Genomic DNA, 19,256 nt, shown 5'->3' with positions numbered 1-19,256 from the left:
GTAGGTGGACACGTTTGGAAAAGGATTAGTGTGTGAGCTTAGGGGATCATAGAAAATGTGAGGGTTTTATATGGGACATATGCACTGCTTTCTTGCTAATTTTGCTTAGGGGCGGTGGAGAAAACAGTTGTCATTCCATAGCAAACCGCCGTCATTCCACATGATGTGACATGTATAGTAGGCTACAGATGTAGGCGGACGCATATGGAAAAGGATTAGTGTGTGCGCTTAGGGGATCATAGAAAGTTTGGGGGTTTTATATGGGACATATGCAGTGCTTTCATGCTAATTTTGCTTAGGGGCGCTGGATAAAGCAGCTGTCATTCCATAGAAAACCGCCATAATTCCGCATTATGTGACATGTATAGTAGGCTAATGTTGTAGGCGGACGCATATGGAAAAGGATTATTGTGTGCGCTTAGGGGATCATAGAAAAATCGGGGGGTTTTATATGGGACATATGCAGTGCTTTCATGCTAATTTTGCTTAGGGGCGATGGAGAAAACAGCTGTCATTCCATAGCAAACCGCAGTCATTCCGCGTCATTCTGGATTTATAATATGTGACATCACCTTAGGAAGAAGTGTGCTGAAGATATAGTTCATAAGTTTAAGATTTTTGGAAATATATATAAATGTTCAATCTACTCCCATTATAGTCAATTGGCATTCCATTTATGCAGACCAGAGTGTCATTCCTTTTAGTATGTCCCTTTACTCCAACCATCAGGCCAAAAAAAAAAGTGTTATTGTGTTCACTCTCACTGTCATTGCTACAACTGACAACACAGGGATACTGCATGTTGCAGAGTCTGAGCAGCAGCTTCCGAGATACACTTTGTCTGGGCTACTGCGGACAACGGGGGCGCGCACAGCGACTGATGATCTCGCCAATTGGTGAGTGGGCGTGGCCGGCAGCCAGAGCGAGGCCTGTAACGCTAATGTCCTGTTGCGACTGCTGTGTGAAGCGGAGGAGGAGGGACACCGGTGCGGACCAACATGGCGGCCGTGGGGTTGTTGAAACGGGTCTTCAGTGTAGTGCTATTTCTCTCGCAACTATACGTGTTCTCCGGCCGCGGTGAGTGACCATTGTAGCCTTTGTCTATAGCTGCTGCGGCTCCGGGAGGACTTTCCCTAGCACCCCATGAAGTGACAGCGCATCCCTGTGGCCTCTGCTGCTGTACGCCAGTGTGCTTCATGTTTCTAAGGGTTATCAAAATCAACACTGAGCAAGAGCTAGGCTGCTGCTATCTGCCAGGTCTGTCTGTTCTGTGCTTGCAATTTATTGGAAACGAACATTCTCTGAAACTATTTATTGGGGTATATGTACTAATCCTTGGAGAGAGATAAGGTTTAAGTGAATGGAGATAAAGTACGAGCCAGTCAGCTCCTAAATTGGGATAGGCATGTGTTTATCCTTACAAAGAACGGAGGTTCAAAAAGGTTTGAGATTGCAGAAACTAAAGGATAAAAAAGGGCAGACTAGATGGGCCAAGTTATCTGCCATAAAATTCTGTGTTTCTATATAGCAGCTATGTTACAAGCTGTGTTTCAAAAATGACAGGAGCTGGTTGGCTGGTACTTTGTCTCCAAAGCTTAGTGCATAGACTCCATTGACCATTACTTATATGTTAACCGTTACTTACAGTGTCAGTATATTACATTGCACTGTACAATTTTCAACAAAACATTAATAGAACAAGATTTACTATTAATAACAGAGAAAGGAGCAAGAGGGCCCTGCATGCAAGCTTACATTCTATAGGGAAAGAAGCATCTGATACCCAAGGGTTAGTGCTACGTAACATATTGCATATTAATCACATATTTGGGGGTAGGGGGGCCCAGGTTAATGCTAGTATGTAAGGTTTATAGTACCTTTTTGAAAGTGTACTATAAAATGTGAGCTGTCTGTTTCTGGGGTGTAGCAGCGCTGCTGTCTGTATCGCAGTCACCACTGCACTGGCCGGGACACCGCACTCAGCTTCTGCTTCCTTTATAACCAGCCCCCAGACTCCTGTGTAAATAGCCAGTGGTGAGGCTGGGGGTGGGTTACACAGGAATCAGAAGCTGAGTGCTGTGTCTGTTGTGTCTATTTACCCTAGTTGTTGATGTGGATCCAGTGCATTATGGTGAAGGTCCTCTCCGCGAAGGGTAACTAGACACTACCGTGCTGTGTCCCTAGGGGTGGGGGTGGGGTGTGGAAGGATAGGGTTAGGCTGCAGGAAGGGGAGGCTAGGTTCAGGCTGCGGAGGGTTAGGGATTAGGAATAGAATACTTACCTGCTAGGTGTCGGGATCCTGAGCATTGGGATGCCGACGTCGAGGTTATGACTGCCAGGACTGAAAGTACCATAGATGGGATGTAGTAATTATCCTGAAGGACGAGATCCCGATGGTAGATATACAGACGCTGGAATCCCGAAGGACGCCATAAGACAGGTGTCTAAATCCCGATGGAGGTCGCGATCCTAGCGTCAAAATACCAACAGCTGGGATCCTGATCGTTCTTCCAGCAAGAGGTTAGGTTTAAGCATTAGAAACGGGGTTAGGGTACAGGGATGGGAAGGGTATGGTTGGGTACTGGGGAGGGAGGGTTGGGGTTAGGCACTTAGAAGGGGAGGTTAGGTTTAGGCACCAAATGGGAGAGTTAGGTTTAAGCACCCACAAGGGAGGGTTAGGGTACTTTCCAGGGGGCTGCCGGGATTCTGATGGTCGGGATGCCGCTGTCGGGATTCTGACCGCCGGCATCCTGTCCATCGAGATATCATACTGAACCCCCATAGATGGGATGTTTTTAGTAGAATAGTTTACAGTGGGCAGTTCTATAATTTGATGATCTTGCCTGAAGAATAGAGTTTTAAGGTAACAGTTAAGGTTTGGAGACTAGAAAAAAGTCTTATTGTGCATGGGAGAGCATTCCTCAGACCGGGTGCAGCCCCCTAAAAAGTCTTGTAACCGTGAGTGGGAGCAGGAAATAAGTGTGGATGAGACGCAGATCTTGACGGTCAAGCTGTGAGGTATTTTGAGATAAAAAGAGAGATGTTTGTTGTTGTTGTAGTTTGGTTGATAGCTTTATGTGGAAGCAGAAGTCTTTTATGTTGTATTTATTATTCTTAGAGCAAACAATGCATGGACTGCCATGGCAGAACAGGAAGATCAGTCTAGTTTCCAGAAGACCAGAAATTGCAATAATCAATGGGAGAGATAGTGAGAGCATACATTAAAGTTTTTGCAGGGTAGTTTCTTAGTTGTATGTAACATGATTTTGATACAGATTGAATCTGGGGAGCACAAGACAATTCAGCGTCTTAGTAGAGGGGTAGGGTATATTGTTGTGATGTCATTGACTACTATTGACCGTTTGGAATACTATTAAGTCCATTTTTGAAAGATTGAGTTTGAGGTGATGAGATGACTATAGCACAAAATGACAGACAGTATTGAAGTGTGGAATCTTATATAATATATATTTATTATATCATATATTGATTTATGCTTTATGTATCTTACATCTGCAAATATATTATAATAGGCTTACAAATTAGGTTGGCTCATAGCTAAAGGGGCAGAGATTAGCACTAGTCCAATCACACAGCAATGTACATTATATGAACATTCCTATACATATGCATGTGATTGGCTCATTTGGGTTTAGGAATTATATATCTACTTGTCTAAGAGATATGTCAAGGTAAAGTGTAATTATACTTTACAGAGATATATAATCCTGGCTCATTGACTATGTGGGTATGAATATAGCTACTGAAAACAATTACTGTCCAAGCAATACATCTGTGCACATGGTAAATATACTTTATGCAGGGATGTATCCTTCTGGCTCATTTGATATATCAATGCTCTATACCTTAGGGGTATAAATATATTGTCCAACTTTGCAGAGCCTTATATAATATATGCAGATTTGTATGATTTAGAGATTCCAAAAAATGAGTTTGAACCATGGAATAATAGCTCTATTTCAATAACACTTTATTCTAGGTATACAAAATACAAGATATGAAAAACACAATGATAATAAATCCTATAATTATTATTAACTGCAGTACATATTAAACAAACACAAACAATATTACAAACTTAAACAATTAACACACATACTGTACACTTGCAAGAATTATTGAGGGTTAAATGCATAGCTACCTTCTTCTGATGTCTTAGGATCCTTTCCTTGTCTCTTTCCCTCTGCACTAACTAAAGACTGCTCCAAACCCTGTCTTATATCCCAACTTTAACAATCCCAATTTACATATTCAAAGGTGTTGTAAAACATATCAGATAATTTGTTCAACAGTGACGAGCAGGGGGTGAATTCTGGAGTCATAGCGTCTGATATTTGTTTGTCTATCAAGGTTTTCCTTTGGTTATTTTGGAGTGTAAATACTGCTAGTGTTCATCAACATTTGAGACTTCGTTAATTCAATTGATCCTAGGAGTCATTGTCTCAAAGCAGAAGGCCGAATAACATACATTGCTCAGGATATGCAGATTCCTGATTGTAGTCTTAGGCACTTCCTTGCGCATGCCATTACCTGTGTGCCTTTGAAGTGACCTAAACCAAGTGGCTTGCTGATTTTATCTATCAGAATCAAATTATTCATTTGCTACAGACATATATCTGTATGCAGACATTGCATTACATTATTCCCTACTATGCCTATACACACAAAAGCATACACATATATACCATCTAACTAGATCGATACTTCCTATGCATGTTCACTATGGTTACATCGCCTATTTATAATGAATTATATTTTGATTCAGACAACATCCATTGCCCTAATATTATATTGAGTGCGGACAATTACCTATATGTCAACAGTCGCCCCCTTGTGGCCATGAGAAATTATTTTGATTGGCCACACATTAAACTAGCGTAATTGCTTCCAAATACATTTCAAAATTTCTTCAAAACATAACTTTTGTTGTAACCATAATATATACCATAAGTGTAATAATAATAACCATTATGATTTTAAAAATCTCAAAAAATTCTTAGCTTACCTAACCTTATTCTACTTTTTAACTAAAGCAGACCAAGACTGAGGTTTTTATTCAGTATTCATGAGGAAAACTAATTTCTACAGACATTTGGAATACCATAGCCCAATTGTAGACCTTTTTTCTGTATCTGGATCAGTACATTTGGACATTTTTGCTGTTCTTGGCTGTAGCAATTTACTGGGATAAGACTGTCATCTGCGTGGTTTGCTTGCAATTGGAGACGTATTACGTTTGCATCATGAAGGCAGTTGAAGTAGAATTCTTCATAGCAGCTGCTCCTTTGCTTGCCATTTCGCTGTTTGAGGCAGAGGGCTGTGTACGTCGAGTGCTGTGTCTTGAACATTCAGTACTTGTGACGACCCTCAGTAATGGTCTTTAGCCTTGTGCGTCCTTTAAATGTTTTTCCAATGCCGCAGTTGTGACAAGTGTCCATATTGCTTTTGCACAAACAGGTTGTGATTTTGAATAGAACAGGCATATATGAAACAGTCTTTTTTTTTTTTTTCTCTTTCTTTCTTTCTTTCTTTCTTTCTTTCTTTCTTTCTTTCTTTCTTTCTTTCTTTCTTTCCTTGTTAATAGTAGGTCTTAATTGTCTTCGGGCAATAGTACCACAAATGGCTGTGAGTAGTACACCTACTCTGTTCTGTATTTCCTCACTGAATAAATTACCATGCAGTCTTAAGTCTCCTTATTCTACCTTGAACCTATTTATACATCTCAATCTTAAATAACCCTATACCAGTTTAACCCATATAAAGGCGTTTTCTATCCTACCTATATTTTGACTAATAATTATTTAAAATGCTTTTGATGTGTATATAGTAACATGCTATCAATACAATAAATGAATACAATTTTGCTTCAAATAGATATTAAATATCATTTAGGAATGGCTTTGACTAAATCTAATTCCATCCAGTATTAGATATTTAATTACTTTTGAAGCTTTTACGAAGGAAGCATAGGTAGTATCTACTGTGTAATATAAAAAAAAACATAAAATATTTACAAGGTATATAATACAATGATATAAAATATATATCAGACAAATGTTTACATATATGTGATTAAGGTATATGAAGGGATGAGACAGTTCTGTATAATCACAGTGATGAGATGTGCTGTACACTGTTGTGGGGGTGTACATGTAGTTTGAAAGACAAGTAATGATTACTTGTGATGAAAGGGTTAATGAAAACCTTCCCCTTTCTTGTGAAACTGGAAAACTCCTTGAGGATTTGTCCATATATCAGTCTTTAGGGATGCTATGTAGATTTTGCTGGATAGCAGCGATGAAAGGGTTAATGAAGACCTTTTCCCTTGTAAATTGGAGTCTTTTTTGGAGTCTTGCACCATTCTGTATACAGGTTGCCAGGTTTACTATGAATCAAACAAAAAGACATACAATGAATATCACAGATATTTATACAGTGATTTAACATACCGTGCTATGCATTCTGTCCTATCTGCTGCATGTTATCAGGTACAGAATTTACAAATGTGTCTTTAAAGATTGAATAACAAACAAACAATTGTTTCTGGCCTGTGCCAATCTTTCCTGTCACATTGTGTGTCAATGACAGCACAATTGTCGCTGCAGATATGATGCAGGTTTAATTTGGAAACTGTGGCTGTTTGAACATCAAAGCAAACAATGGCTACATTGGATCTAACAAGTAAAGGAATGATACTACCGTATTCACTTGTGACCATACTCCCTTGTGACGCAGTCTGGTCCCAGACTGTCTTCAACCATAGCGTTTGCTGCTTGGCATGGCTCCTTAGTCTGGAAGAATCTTGGAGCTTCTGAAAAAACCTACTTTTGTGGGGAGAGAAACTTGTTAGACTTTGCCAAATATGTATTGCAGGTCCCAGGGCTTTCTGTCTTTCCACACCTGTAATAAAATGGTTATGGCACCAGGGCATAAAAACATTCTCATCCTGGTGATACTTTTTGTCATTGTTAATTGGTGTGTGGTTTGCAGAATGACACTCTGCATGTGGTCTCTCTGAGAGCATGCAAACATTTGCACCATCACTAGATGTCTCTGAGTGTTGTGTGGGGGTTACAAAAGTTTGGGAACTTTGTTTGTAAACATGCATTCCTGAATTAATTTCATGGATTTCCCCTTTAAACATGTTTCCAGGTAAATACATTTCAAGGTTTGCAACTCTGGTTGCCATGGGAGTTTTCACCATGGGGAACTTCTCCACCCCTGTGTGCACTGTACTGCTGCTATCAGTGTTTAAATCTGCTGACAATTCACCTTTGCCTAAGGGCATAACAAATTCTTCATTTACATTGGGAACTCTGAGAGTGTATTCAGCAGAATACTTATAATCTGAGTTACAATAATCTTCCCCTTTAGTAGAAACAGTATAGGGGACATCTCCTATTGCTGCTACCTCCTTTACATTAATGTGCTGTCTGATGATAGACACATCCGGCACATTGCTACTTTCTTCCTTTACCACAGAGGCTGTTCTGCTGGTGGTCTGTGTGACCATAGCAGACTCTGTGTGCTGCACATGGACAATGCTGTCCTGAGTCTCACCTACATCTACAATGTTCTCCCTTGTACTTTCTTTTATCTCCTCCTGAGAGGTCATGACAGTTTGCTTACAATCTGCCAGGCTTTTTGCTTCTGCCCCAAACTTTTTCTGTTTATTTTTCTGTTTAAGGGACTTAAATAATGAATGCATTTTTGCATTAATGGTCAGGCACGCCTTACGAAGACGCGAACCTGATTCTTCTTTACATTTCTGTTTGGCTTCTAAAGCCGCAGTTCTGCGCATTTTTCTTAATGCTACAGAAAACTTTTGCATTTTTAACATTGCAATCATTTACAATGCTAAATTTTTATATTCTTTGTTTTTAGTACTGAAGGTATCCTCTCCTTAAGATTGACCGGTGTCTTAAGGGTAAACTCTAATACCTGGTACATTTATTCATTTATTTGGAAATACTCATTTCCACTGTGCACATTTTCTACTCTAGGCCTTTAAATTCTTTATTCTCATTTGTAACCTATTCCACTGTGATCTTGTATTTTGCCAGCAGGCTTATAGCCATTGGTGCTGCTTCCTAATAGATATTATGTTAGTTTAAAATAGATACCAAATTATTCCATGGTCCCATCTGGGGTGCCAATTATTGAAGTGTGGAATCTTATATAATATATATTTATTATATCATATATTGATTTATGCTTTATGTATCTTACATCTGCAAATATATTATAATAGGCTTACAAATTAGGTTGGCTCATAGCTAAAGGGGCAGAGATTAGCACTAGTCCAATCACACAGCAATGTACATTATATGAACATTCCTATACATATGCATGTGATTGGCTCATTTGGGTTTAGGAATTATATATCTACTTGTCCAAGAGATATGTCAAGGTAAAGTGTAATTATACTTTACAGAGATATATAATCCTGGCTCATTGACTATGTGGGTATGAATATAGCTACTGAAAACAATTACTGTCCAAGCAATACATCTGTGCACATGGTAAATATACTTTATGCAGGGATGTATCCTTCTGGCTCATTTGATATATCAATGCTCTATACCTTAGGGGTATAAATATATTGTCCAACTTTGCAGAGCCTTATATAATATATGCAGATTTGTATGATTTAGAGATTCCAAAAAATGAGTTTGAACCATGGAATAATAGCTCTATTTCAATAACACTTTATTCTAGGTATACAAAATACAAGATATGAAAAACACAATGATAATAAATCCTATAATTATTATTAACTGCAGTACATATTAAACAAACACAAACAATATTACAAACTTAAACAATTAACACACATACTGTACACTTGCAAGAATTATTGAGGGTTAAATGCATAGCTACCTTCTTCTGATGTCTTAGGATCCTTTCCTTGTCTCTTTCCCTCTGCACTAACTAAAGACTGCTCCAAACCCTGTCTTATATCCCAACTTTAACAATCCCAATTTACATATTCAAAGGTGTTGTAAAACATATCAGATAATTTGTTCAACAGTGACGAGCAGGGGGTGAATTCTGGAGTCATAGCGTCTGATATTTGTTTGTCTATCAAGGTTTTCCTTTGGTTATTTTGGAGTGTAAATACTGCTAGTGTTCATCAACATTTGAGACTTCGTTAATTCAATTGATCCTAGGAGTCATTGTCTCAAAGCAGAAGGCCGAATAACATACATTGCTCAGGATATGCAGATTCCTGATTGTAGTCTTAGGCACTTCCTTGCGCATGCCATTACCTGTGTGCCTTTGAAGTGACCTAAACCAAGTGGCTTGCTGATTTTATCTATCAGAATCAAATTATTCATTTGCTACAGACATATATCTGTATGCAGACATTGCATTACATTATTCCCTACTATGCCTATACACACAAAAGCATACACATATATACCATCTAACTAGATCGATACTTCCTATGCATGTTCACTATGGTTACATCGCCTATTTATAATGAATTATATTTTGATTCAGACAACATCCATTGCCCTAATATTATATTGAGTGCGGACAATTACCTATATGTCAACAGTAGCCATTCTGTAATGTGGGCCAACACGAATGGTGAGAGATCTGGAGGGGATAAATAGATTTGGGGATCACCCGAATACAGATTATACTGCAATAAAATATAAGATGATTAGTTACAATAGACTGGTCAACAGTTTTAAATTAAGCAGAGACATCTAGAAGAACTAAAGTATTGGTCTGTAGTATTAACAGTCATCAGTAATTTTAGTCAGTGCAGATCCTGCGGAGTGTTGTGAATGAAAGCCTCACTGAAATGGGTCCAAGAAAGTCGTGTGAGGCATGTGTAGGCAAGTGTCGCAATCATTTGGATGGACAAGGGAGCTGAGAGATGAGATAATTGGGTGTTTTCAGAATAGTAATAATTGCTGCATTTTATGATTTGATAATGAACTCCTTGGGAAATAAAATTCGGATACGGAAATTAGAATTGATGTGAACACTGATAGACAATCATGATCCCAATTCTAAACCCTGTTTAATAACCAATCACTTGTTGTTTTGACTACTGCAGGTTAGAAAATGAAAACATATGTGTGATTGTTACCTATGACTATAGATTGCATGTATTTTGTTTTTCCCAGGACCATGCACTCAGTATTAAATAGTCTCTGGAGAATTCTGTATCATTTGTTAATATATTTTCTCTAACGTCCTAGTGGATGCTGGGAACTCCGTAAGGACCATGGGGAATAGCGGGCTCCGAAGGAGGCTGGGCACTCTAGAAAGATTTAGGACTACCTGGTGTGCACTGGCTCCTCCCACTATGACCCTCCTCCAAGCCTCAGTTAGATTTCGTGCCCGGCCGAGGTTGGATGCACACTAGGGGCTCTCCTGAGTACTTAGAAAGAAAGTATAGTTTTAGGTTTTTTATTTTCAGTGAGACCTGCTGGCAACAGGCTCACTGCAGCGAGGGACTAAGGGGAGAAGAAGCGAACTCGCCTGCTTGCAGCCGGATTGGGCTTCTTAGGCTACTGGACACCATTAGCTCCAGAGGGATCGACCGCAGGCCCAGTCCTTGGTGTTCGGTCCCGGAGCCGCGCCGCCGTCCCCCTTACAGAGCCAGAAGCAAGAAGAGGTCCGGAAAAACGGCGGCAGAAGACATCAGTCTTCACCAAGGTAGCGCACAGCACTGCAGCTGTGCGCCATTGCTCCTCATGCACACTTCACACTCCGGTCACTGAGGGTGCAGGGCGCTTGGGGGGGGGGCGCCCTGAGCTGCAATAAAAACACCTTGGCTGGCAAAAATACCACAATATATAGCCCCAGAGGCTATATATGTGGTAAATACCCCTGCCAGAATCCAGAAAAAGGCGGGAGAATAGGCCACGGAAAAGGGGCGGAGCTATCTCCCTCAGACACACTGGCGCCATTTCTCCTTCACAGATCCGCTGGAAGGAAGCTCCCTGGCTCTCCCCTGCAGTCTACACTTCAGAACAGGGTAAAAACAGAGAGGGGGGGCACTAAATTTGGGCGCAATACATATATAATATAAAAAGCAGCTATAGGGGACATAACTCAGTTAGTCCCTGCAATATAAAGCGCTCTGGTGTGTGCTGGCATACTCTCACTCTGTCCCCCCAAAGGGCTTTTGTGGGTCCTGTCCTCATTCGGAGCATTCCTTGTGTGTGTGCGGTGTGTCGGTACGGCTGTGTCGACATGTTTGATGAGGATAATGATGTGGAGGCGGAGCAGATGCCTTTAGAAGGGATGTCACCCCCTGCGGGGCAGACACCTGAGTGGATGGGCTTATGGAAAGTAATGAGTGCACGTATAGACTCCTTATATAAAAAAATCGACGACATGCCAAATGTGGGACAGCCGACTTCTCAGCTCGTGCCTGCCCAGGCGTCGCATGGGTCGTCAGGGGCTCTAAAACGCCCGCTACCTCAAGCAGACCCAGATGTCGACACTGATACTGACACCAGTGTCGACGACGATGAGTCAAACCTGATGCCCACTAAGGCCATTCACTGTATGATTGAGGCAATGAAAGAGGTGTTAAACATTTCTGATATAACTACTGGTACCACTAAAAAGGGTATTATGTTTGGAGAGAAAAAACTACCCGTAGTTTTTCTCCCATCAGATGAATTAAATGAAGTGTGTGAAGAAGCGTGGGCTTTCCCTGATAAAAAATTGGTAATTCCTAAGAAGGTACTAATGGCGTTCCCTTTCCCGCCAGAGGATAGGTCACGTTGGGAAACACCCCCTAGAGTGGATAAAGCGCTCACACGTTTGTCTAAAAAGGTGGCACTACCGTCTCCGGATACGGCCGCCCTCAAGGAACCTGCTGATAGAAAGCAGGAGGCGATCCTGAAGTCTGTATATACACACACAGGCATTATACTTAGGCCAGCTATTGCGTCAGCTTGGATGTGCAGTGCTGCCGCTGCGTGGTCAGATAAACTGTCAGAAAATATTGACACATTAGAAAGAGACACGATCCTGTTAACCATAGACCATATAAAAGACTCAGTCTTATATATGAGAGATGCACAGAGGGAAATCTGCCAACTGGCATCTAAAGTAAGTGCATTGTCCATTTCTGCTAGGAGAGGCTTATGGACTCGCCAGTGGACAGGAGATGCAGATTCAAAAAAGCACATGGAAGTGTTACCATATAAGGGTGAGGAGTTATTTGGGGATGGTCTCTCGGACCTAGTTTCCACAGCAACGTCTGGAAAGTCAGCATTTTTACCCCATGTCCCCTCACAGCCTAAGAAGGCGCCGTTTTATCAGGTTCAGTCCTTTCGGACCCAGAAAAACAGGCGTGGAAAAGGCGGGTATTTTCTGTCCAGAGGCACAGGTAGGGGAAAAAGGCTGCAACAAACAGCAGGTTCCCAGGAGCAAAAGTCCTCCCCCGCTTCTTCTTCCAAGTCCGCCGCATGACGGGGGGGCTCCACAGGCGGAGCCAGGTACGGTGGGGGGTCGCCTCAAAAATTTCAGCGATCAGTGGGTTCGCTCACAGGTGGATCCCTGGATCCTGCAAATAGTATCTCAGGGGTACAAGCTGGAATTCGAGGCGTCCCCACCCCACCGGTTCCTAAAATCTGCCTTGCCGATTGCTCCCTCAGACAGGGAGGCGGTGATAACGGCAATTCACAAGCTGTATTCCCAGCAGGTGATAATCAAGGTACCCCTACTTCAACAAGGCCGGGGTTATTATTCCACACTATTTGTGGTACCGAAACCGGACGGTTCGGTGAGACCCATTCTAAATTTTGATAAAGCTAAATATTTATCGTATATAAAACACTTTAAGAGGTCTAAGAACACTGTACGCTATCTACGTAAGAAATACCGTAAGGGTACGCCAGTTGCGTAACGATCGCTCAACCGTAGTCGAGACGCTCAAGCGTCACGTTCGCTTACGGCCCAGAGATCACAGGCAGGCATGCTATTGGCTGCCGACTAACGTAATGATTCGCTATAGCGTAGCGGACGCTTGGGACCACGAGGAGATCTCCAGCGGTGCAGACGCTTACGACGTTAAACCTTTATATCTATACCATTAACAACGAAATATACAGTAAACCTTAGTGTGGTGATAGAGTGTAAATGCAACCTGGTGTAACCTGATTAACTACAAAGCTGCTTGGGCGTCACCGACGCTCAGGGAATACTTAACACTATAAGAAATACACAGATACCTGGGCTTAGGGTCCAAAACCTATTATATGTATTATGACTATTATACTTGCAAAAGAATCACAGTACAAAGCATACACTACAATATAACATAGACTAACTAACCAGATAACTACACAGGAAATACAATACAATACAATCAAGGGAAAATAAGGGAGAAAGAGGGGAGAGAGAGATGGCTTACTATAACATCAAGACAATATGATTGCGGAGAAAACTTACGCACAAGGGGAAACGATCGCATGCGCCTCGATATCCAGCTCCCGATTATCAGCAATGAGAACCGTTGAAGAGAGTGAGCTGGATACGGTCGGCCTGCCTATTTATGCCCCACACACAATACAATTCAATGGTCCCTACAATCTCATTGTTCATTGGACACAGGAATTCGGCTTCGCATTATAACAAAAGGTCATAGGTTGATTCATACAGGTGGGCTGTGACTGTTTCCAACTGTCCAGGTGGGTGGGATACTGGGTTTCCCGCCGCATGACTAAGTAAGAACAAATAATAGTAAATGGACATAAACTTCTTATGTCCATAACTATTCGCACGAGCGATTAATCCGCTCCAAACCAACACCGGAATATTGCTAATTAAATATTCTTCCGATGGATACTAAACACCACTGTATTACTCCTGTCTGACCCTTCGTATCAAACAAAGAGGGATTTCTCTGTTCATGAACATTCTATATTAACCAAACTTGCAGAATCTATCAAAGGGACCATGATCTACAAAATACATTATATAGTGAAAATATGTAATGATTGAGTCGCACGCTACGATCGCATAAACTCTACCGTAAATACGCATACCATGCGCCTGCGGGTGCCCGCGACTGTAAGTATGCGCACGTACGAGAGAGCGTACGCATGCGCAGCACGGACCTGTGTGAGGTGCAAATATGGTAGTGTGCATAGAGATATTTTTCTGACTTTGACAGTCCACCCTTTGGCAGTCAACAATAACTGCCACTTCCTGAAAACATTTCAAAAGGAGAAAAATATGTTAGGGGTTAATACATTTACATGGTTGGGTAAGGGAGGAGAGGAGATGGTAGGAAAAGGGTATGACCTAGTGAGATAGCAGAAGCATGTGTGTATGAATCCGTGCTTGGGGGTCATGTATCATCGTGCCGTACGTGTTTTAAATCAAGCTTCGAGGTATTGCGAAGTATACATGTGAATTCCTTCTTATCCCGTGGTACGGGTCTGTGGATGGGCTGTCAAACTTTACCGAGCTCTTTTTGGCTTTGGTTGTAACAAAATGGGGGAGCACATTTTAGTTGATGATACATGAATGGGGGAGATATGTGATTGCTGATATCTGTGCCTGTATTCCCTATCGACTATGTGTGTCATTACCTGAGGGTTGTAGAAATGAAGAAAAGACATAATTACGGTAAATGCGGTGGTATTCTATGTCAGGTAAATGTACAGTCGTCGATTGAGGTCTTGTTTGGTGTCTGTTGAATGCAGTCTTCTTTGTGCTTTTGCCCATAAGGTGCGAGCAAAAGCTGTCAATATCCATAGATTTACAAAAGTGTTGGGCTAGCGTAATTTTAAAATTTCTAGGGAAACTGGGGATCCATGGCATAGTTCATCAAAAATCTGTGTATCAGGTTGTCAAACTTCTTCTTTAATCCCTCTGTTGTCTGAATATCGGCTCATCAAATTCCTCGTCCAAGTGGGTCTTGTTACCTTGGAGAAAACGGAAAAACAAGTGAAAGAAACGGACCGTAGAAATCGCATTTTCATCACATCATTGTTTCTACATTTGGATCATAAATCAAGTCCAGGTTAATTACAGTTTCCTCACTCCTTAAACTCATTACCCTAGTACGATGATTGCACTTCATTAAAGCCTGACCGCATCTAAATATCAATCCAATCGATATGACAACACCTAAGATACATAGGAGAAACTTCCCAACATCCATTATGACTCCTTGAGCCCAGTCTCCTAAACCAGAAAACCAATTTCGCGGGTTCAACCATGACACCCAACCAGTCAGCTCATTACCTACAGCAGTAAGAGTGAGATTGTGTCTCCTGCGAAATTCCCACTTCAATTGGAGAATATCGTCCATCTTTTGGTCTATGACCTCGACCGGATCCTCGGTGCTATTCGTAATATATGTGCAACATTTCACGCCGTATTGTGTTGCCAGTGTGACACAATATCCGCCTGTCACTGCTGTGAGGTAATTGAGAACCATTCTATGCTGTACCAGTTCTGTTTTGTAAGCCTGAAGTTCTCTTCCAGTATACCTAAACGTGTCATCATACATTTCAGTGATATTATCTAACAAATTTGCGAGCGCCGATATGTATTTATAATTCAGCACTCCTCTAGCGGTGCGGGTGAAATCTAACGCGATTAAGAATTGAATCCCGGTGGATTCACTTATCAGATCAGAGGCCGGATGCTCTGTCTTCTCTATCAGGTGCCTTTTAACAACGTGCTCGTAATGGGTGTGAGTATAAGGAGCTTGGGCACCACGGTGTATGTCTTTCATTTTGTCATGTGATACAGTCATTACTTCAGGCAGTACTTTTCCAATATAACACAATCCTTCAGAGTTTGGGGCAAGCCACTTGTACGCCTTTCTCCCGCATATGAAATATGCATCATCGGGGAGAACATATGGGACGGAGTAGGACATAACCATATTACACACCTTCCATGTGAAATCTCCTAACCCTAATTCTTCCATCTGCTTAGTACACGTATCAGGTTGTACGATATGTGCACAGTATCCTGGTGATACCTCTCCAACTCTAGTAATCTTATTTCCTAAGGTATACCTATACCGGAAAGATTTTCCTCTACTGGCTATGTGGCGTACAAGCTCTGTATCTGTAGGCATTCTATCTGCTCTATGCGAAAAGGTCATGGTGTGGTTACTCCATGACACTTCCCAATTTCCCGGCTTTCGGGGATTGGAGATGTTAAAACATAATAGGGACCTATCCACATGGTATTGGTGGAGCTTCAAACTAGGAGGGCTGGAGATATTAAACCTCCTGTCCACCGGTCTCCCACCACTTAACTCAAGTACCTCCCCTAACGTTAAAGGAAATGGTACTAGCCCTGATTTGCTATGACCTTGAGGTACTTGAGAGCATACCCAACAATCTGTTTTATTTAACACACTACCCACTAAAGAGTGATAGTCACTCAAGGGATGCCGGTCCATATGGATATTAAAACTGGATTGGCATTTCTTTATGCACCCATCCTCAATGACATTGTTACAAAGCCGACAGATACAGTTTTCTTCAGCTAACAATCCTTCACAATTCCTTCTATGGTCAATGCTATCGGATCGTTTTCTGATACTCGCCTTTGCTTGTTGATTATGTTGTTCTCGGAAAACTACGCCTCCATCTTTATCATCAGAACCCATTCCAGAACCTCTCTCGACCTCCATGGTACTCTCGCCGGAACAGACTGCTCTGGTCAACATCATGGTCAACATGAAAATCCATATCACAGTCTCTTGGGACAAGTCCATCTTACAGGAGGAGAAAAGAAGAAATTTGTAATGGGGGTATAAGAAAACAGTTTGTGGGGGAGAGAACTTGTTACGATAATAAGTTCTCTCGTCTTGTTGTTCTTCTTGTTCTGCTGTCCTCTCAAAAGGTGCTGTCTCTTCAGTCTTCCAAATGAACATTCTGGTGATGCAATATTCCTTCCTAACCAGCGATCTTTCTGTAAGGAGCAAAAATCTGGCATTACCATTGGTCCAACTGAGGGGTGACCTACCATCTTTAAACCATGAAAACATGAGTGAGAAGAGAGAGAAAACAAAAAAAAACAAAAGAGATAGAGAACAATTCATGTGCATATATACATATTACATAACTCAACAATAAACACCAATAGGAAAAGAGAAATTAAACATTTTTTTTTTTTTCAAACATTTTAAAACATGGTCAGCATTAAGAAAACATTGTCAGATTTATCAGGCTGTCATATCTACGTGTCTAATGGTTTCCTTGAGCAGTCCCTCCCCACCAGCACCTCCATATTCCACTGTCTGTATCTGGCCAGAATACATTGTGGCGGATAGGTCATGCTGGGGTTTGGTAGACTTCTGCAAGGACCAAGCGGATATGCAATGTTTGAATTCTTACCAATAATCGTCAGAGATGGGGATAGAAAAAGAAACATTTCACAGATAGATTTACAACTTTTCACCCGGTCATTCCTGTGTCTTTAGTGAATGACCTCCCAATTTATTAACCGTTACCTCAGGCTTACCATCAGTCCTAATAATCACCTTTCCTGACTGCACATTATGGGTGTGGGCCAAAATTTTTCCTATATGATCCCTGATTATAATTTTGTGTGTTATAACTTTGCTCATTTCTTGGTCTAGGGGGTCTAACTTTATGTGGGTTATTACAGTTGCTGGCATAATGCCCTTCTCTTCTACAATGATAACAAATCCTTGGCTTTCTCCATGTGCTAGGGGCCTGGGGTTCCGGTCGACTTGATGCCTCCTCTAGTGCTTGGATGTTCAGTGCCATTAACCGCTCTCCCTGCGCTTCCCTGGTTCTTTGGATATTTCGGTCATGCTCGATAGCGGACTCTCTTAATGCAGCGACCGAGATACCTCTCCAATGAGGTATCGAGGTTTGTACCCTAATTTTTAGTGTGTCTTTTAAGTTGTTCATTAATACAGACACAGCTACCTCTCTGTGGTGTACATTAGTGTCAATGTCATCTATACCCGTGTACCTAGCCATATCCTGCAGAGCCCGGTGAAAATACTCTGATGCGGATTCACCTTCTTTTTGTTTTATTGTAAAGATTTTATTCCACTTTACTACTGTAGGAAAATATTCTTTCAACTGTAGATTAATTCTTTTTACATTATCTTGGTTATACTCGTCTGTTAGTGGCACTTCCTCATCTAGCTTACAATCGGTGATAAATTTCAATGAATCAACATCGGGGGGTAAACATGCCCTCAAAACTGTCCTCCAATCTTTGTTATTTGGCTCTGCAGTGTGTCCTAGCACTCTAATGTATCTTTGACAAGCAACTAAGTCTTTCCTGGGATCAGGAAATTCAGACAGAATTGTTCTTAATTCTGTTCGGGAAAAGGGGCAGTACATGGCGATGTTCCTGACGGGGGTGACTCCTGAAGTCAGTTTTCCCATTTGGTACTGCAATTACCCTGACAGGATTAAGTCCAGTAACGTCATTCTGAATTGATTCTACAATATGAGGTACATTTGTTTGTGCGTAATGTATAATACCATACGTACCTGTGGACACGACCTCACCTGACCCTCCATTAGGGGGTTTGTTTACAGTCTTTACCGATTGGGTCGCGTCCACCTGGATGTCTTGTGTGATGGCTTCTGGAAGAGGTGCCGACATCGTTCTGGGTTCACTTTCTTGTTGGTGTTCCTGAGGAAAGTTTAACATGGGGTGCGACTTGCATGGGTTAATAGTTGTACATTCAACAGTATTACAATTATCTTTGTTACATTTATTACACTTATTCTTATCATCTATACTACAGTTGCTAAGAGCGTTTTTATTGTTCACCCTTGTGCTTTTCTCCGCAACCACAATCCCCTCCATTGCCATGTCTCTCCTCTCAAGATGAAAGTTAGGTAAGTAAGTTACATTTCTTTGCATTTCACCCTCCTGTTGCCATAACTGTAAACAATCATAATGCTTGATTCGTCTCTTTGCTGATTTAATGAGACATATCCTTCTCCTTAAATTATGCAACACCTCTGAGTCAAAACTACCTATCCCGGGAAATGGTGCCTTATCCCCCGCAGTCATTCGTGTCCATTCATCACAAAAGGTCTCAGTGTGGGGACCATATTTCCCCCACATTACTAACCGAGCAGACCCTCGGGGTCTGCAAGCCTCTGGAGTCTGAATCCTGACCTCCGACCGTCTCTGTATTGTGCACTTGGCTGCCATTGTGGACCTTTTTAACACAGAAAAACTTCCTAAAATGCACCAAACACAGAAATTCGTTGGAAATCCTT

At 41.5% G+C, this 19,256-nt stretch overlaps 1 protein-coding gene across 2 annotated transcripts in view; it reads left to right on the top strand.

Annotated features, from left to right (window-relative positions):
• Positions 1-897: 897 nt before the first annotated feature.
• The window catches only part of TM2D3 (TM2 domain containing 3), a 31,335-nt gene continuing 12,976 nt past the window's right edge, over positions 898-19,256 (top strand). The window contains exon 1 of one of the 2 annotated variants that reach the window (XM_063926218.1): positions 898-1,077. In XM_063926218.1, coding sequence (XP_063782288.1) covers positions 999-1,077 — 79 coding nt within the window. In that variant the 5' untranslated portion in view covers positions 898-998. The other variant, XM_063926219.1, reaches the window with a different exon arrangement.

Source organism: Pseudophryne corroboree, chromosome 6 (genome assembly GCF_028390025.1).
Source record: "Pseudophryne corroboree isolate aPseCor3 chromosome 6, aPseCor3.hap2, whole genome shotgun sequence".
NCBI classification, from domain to species: Eukaryota; Metazoa; Chordata; class Amphibia; order Anura; family Myobatrachidae; genus Pseudophryne; species Pseudophryne corroboree.
Note: the sequence above shows the minus strand (reverse complement) of the source record. Positions and strands in the feature narration are given on the sequence as shown.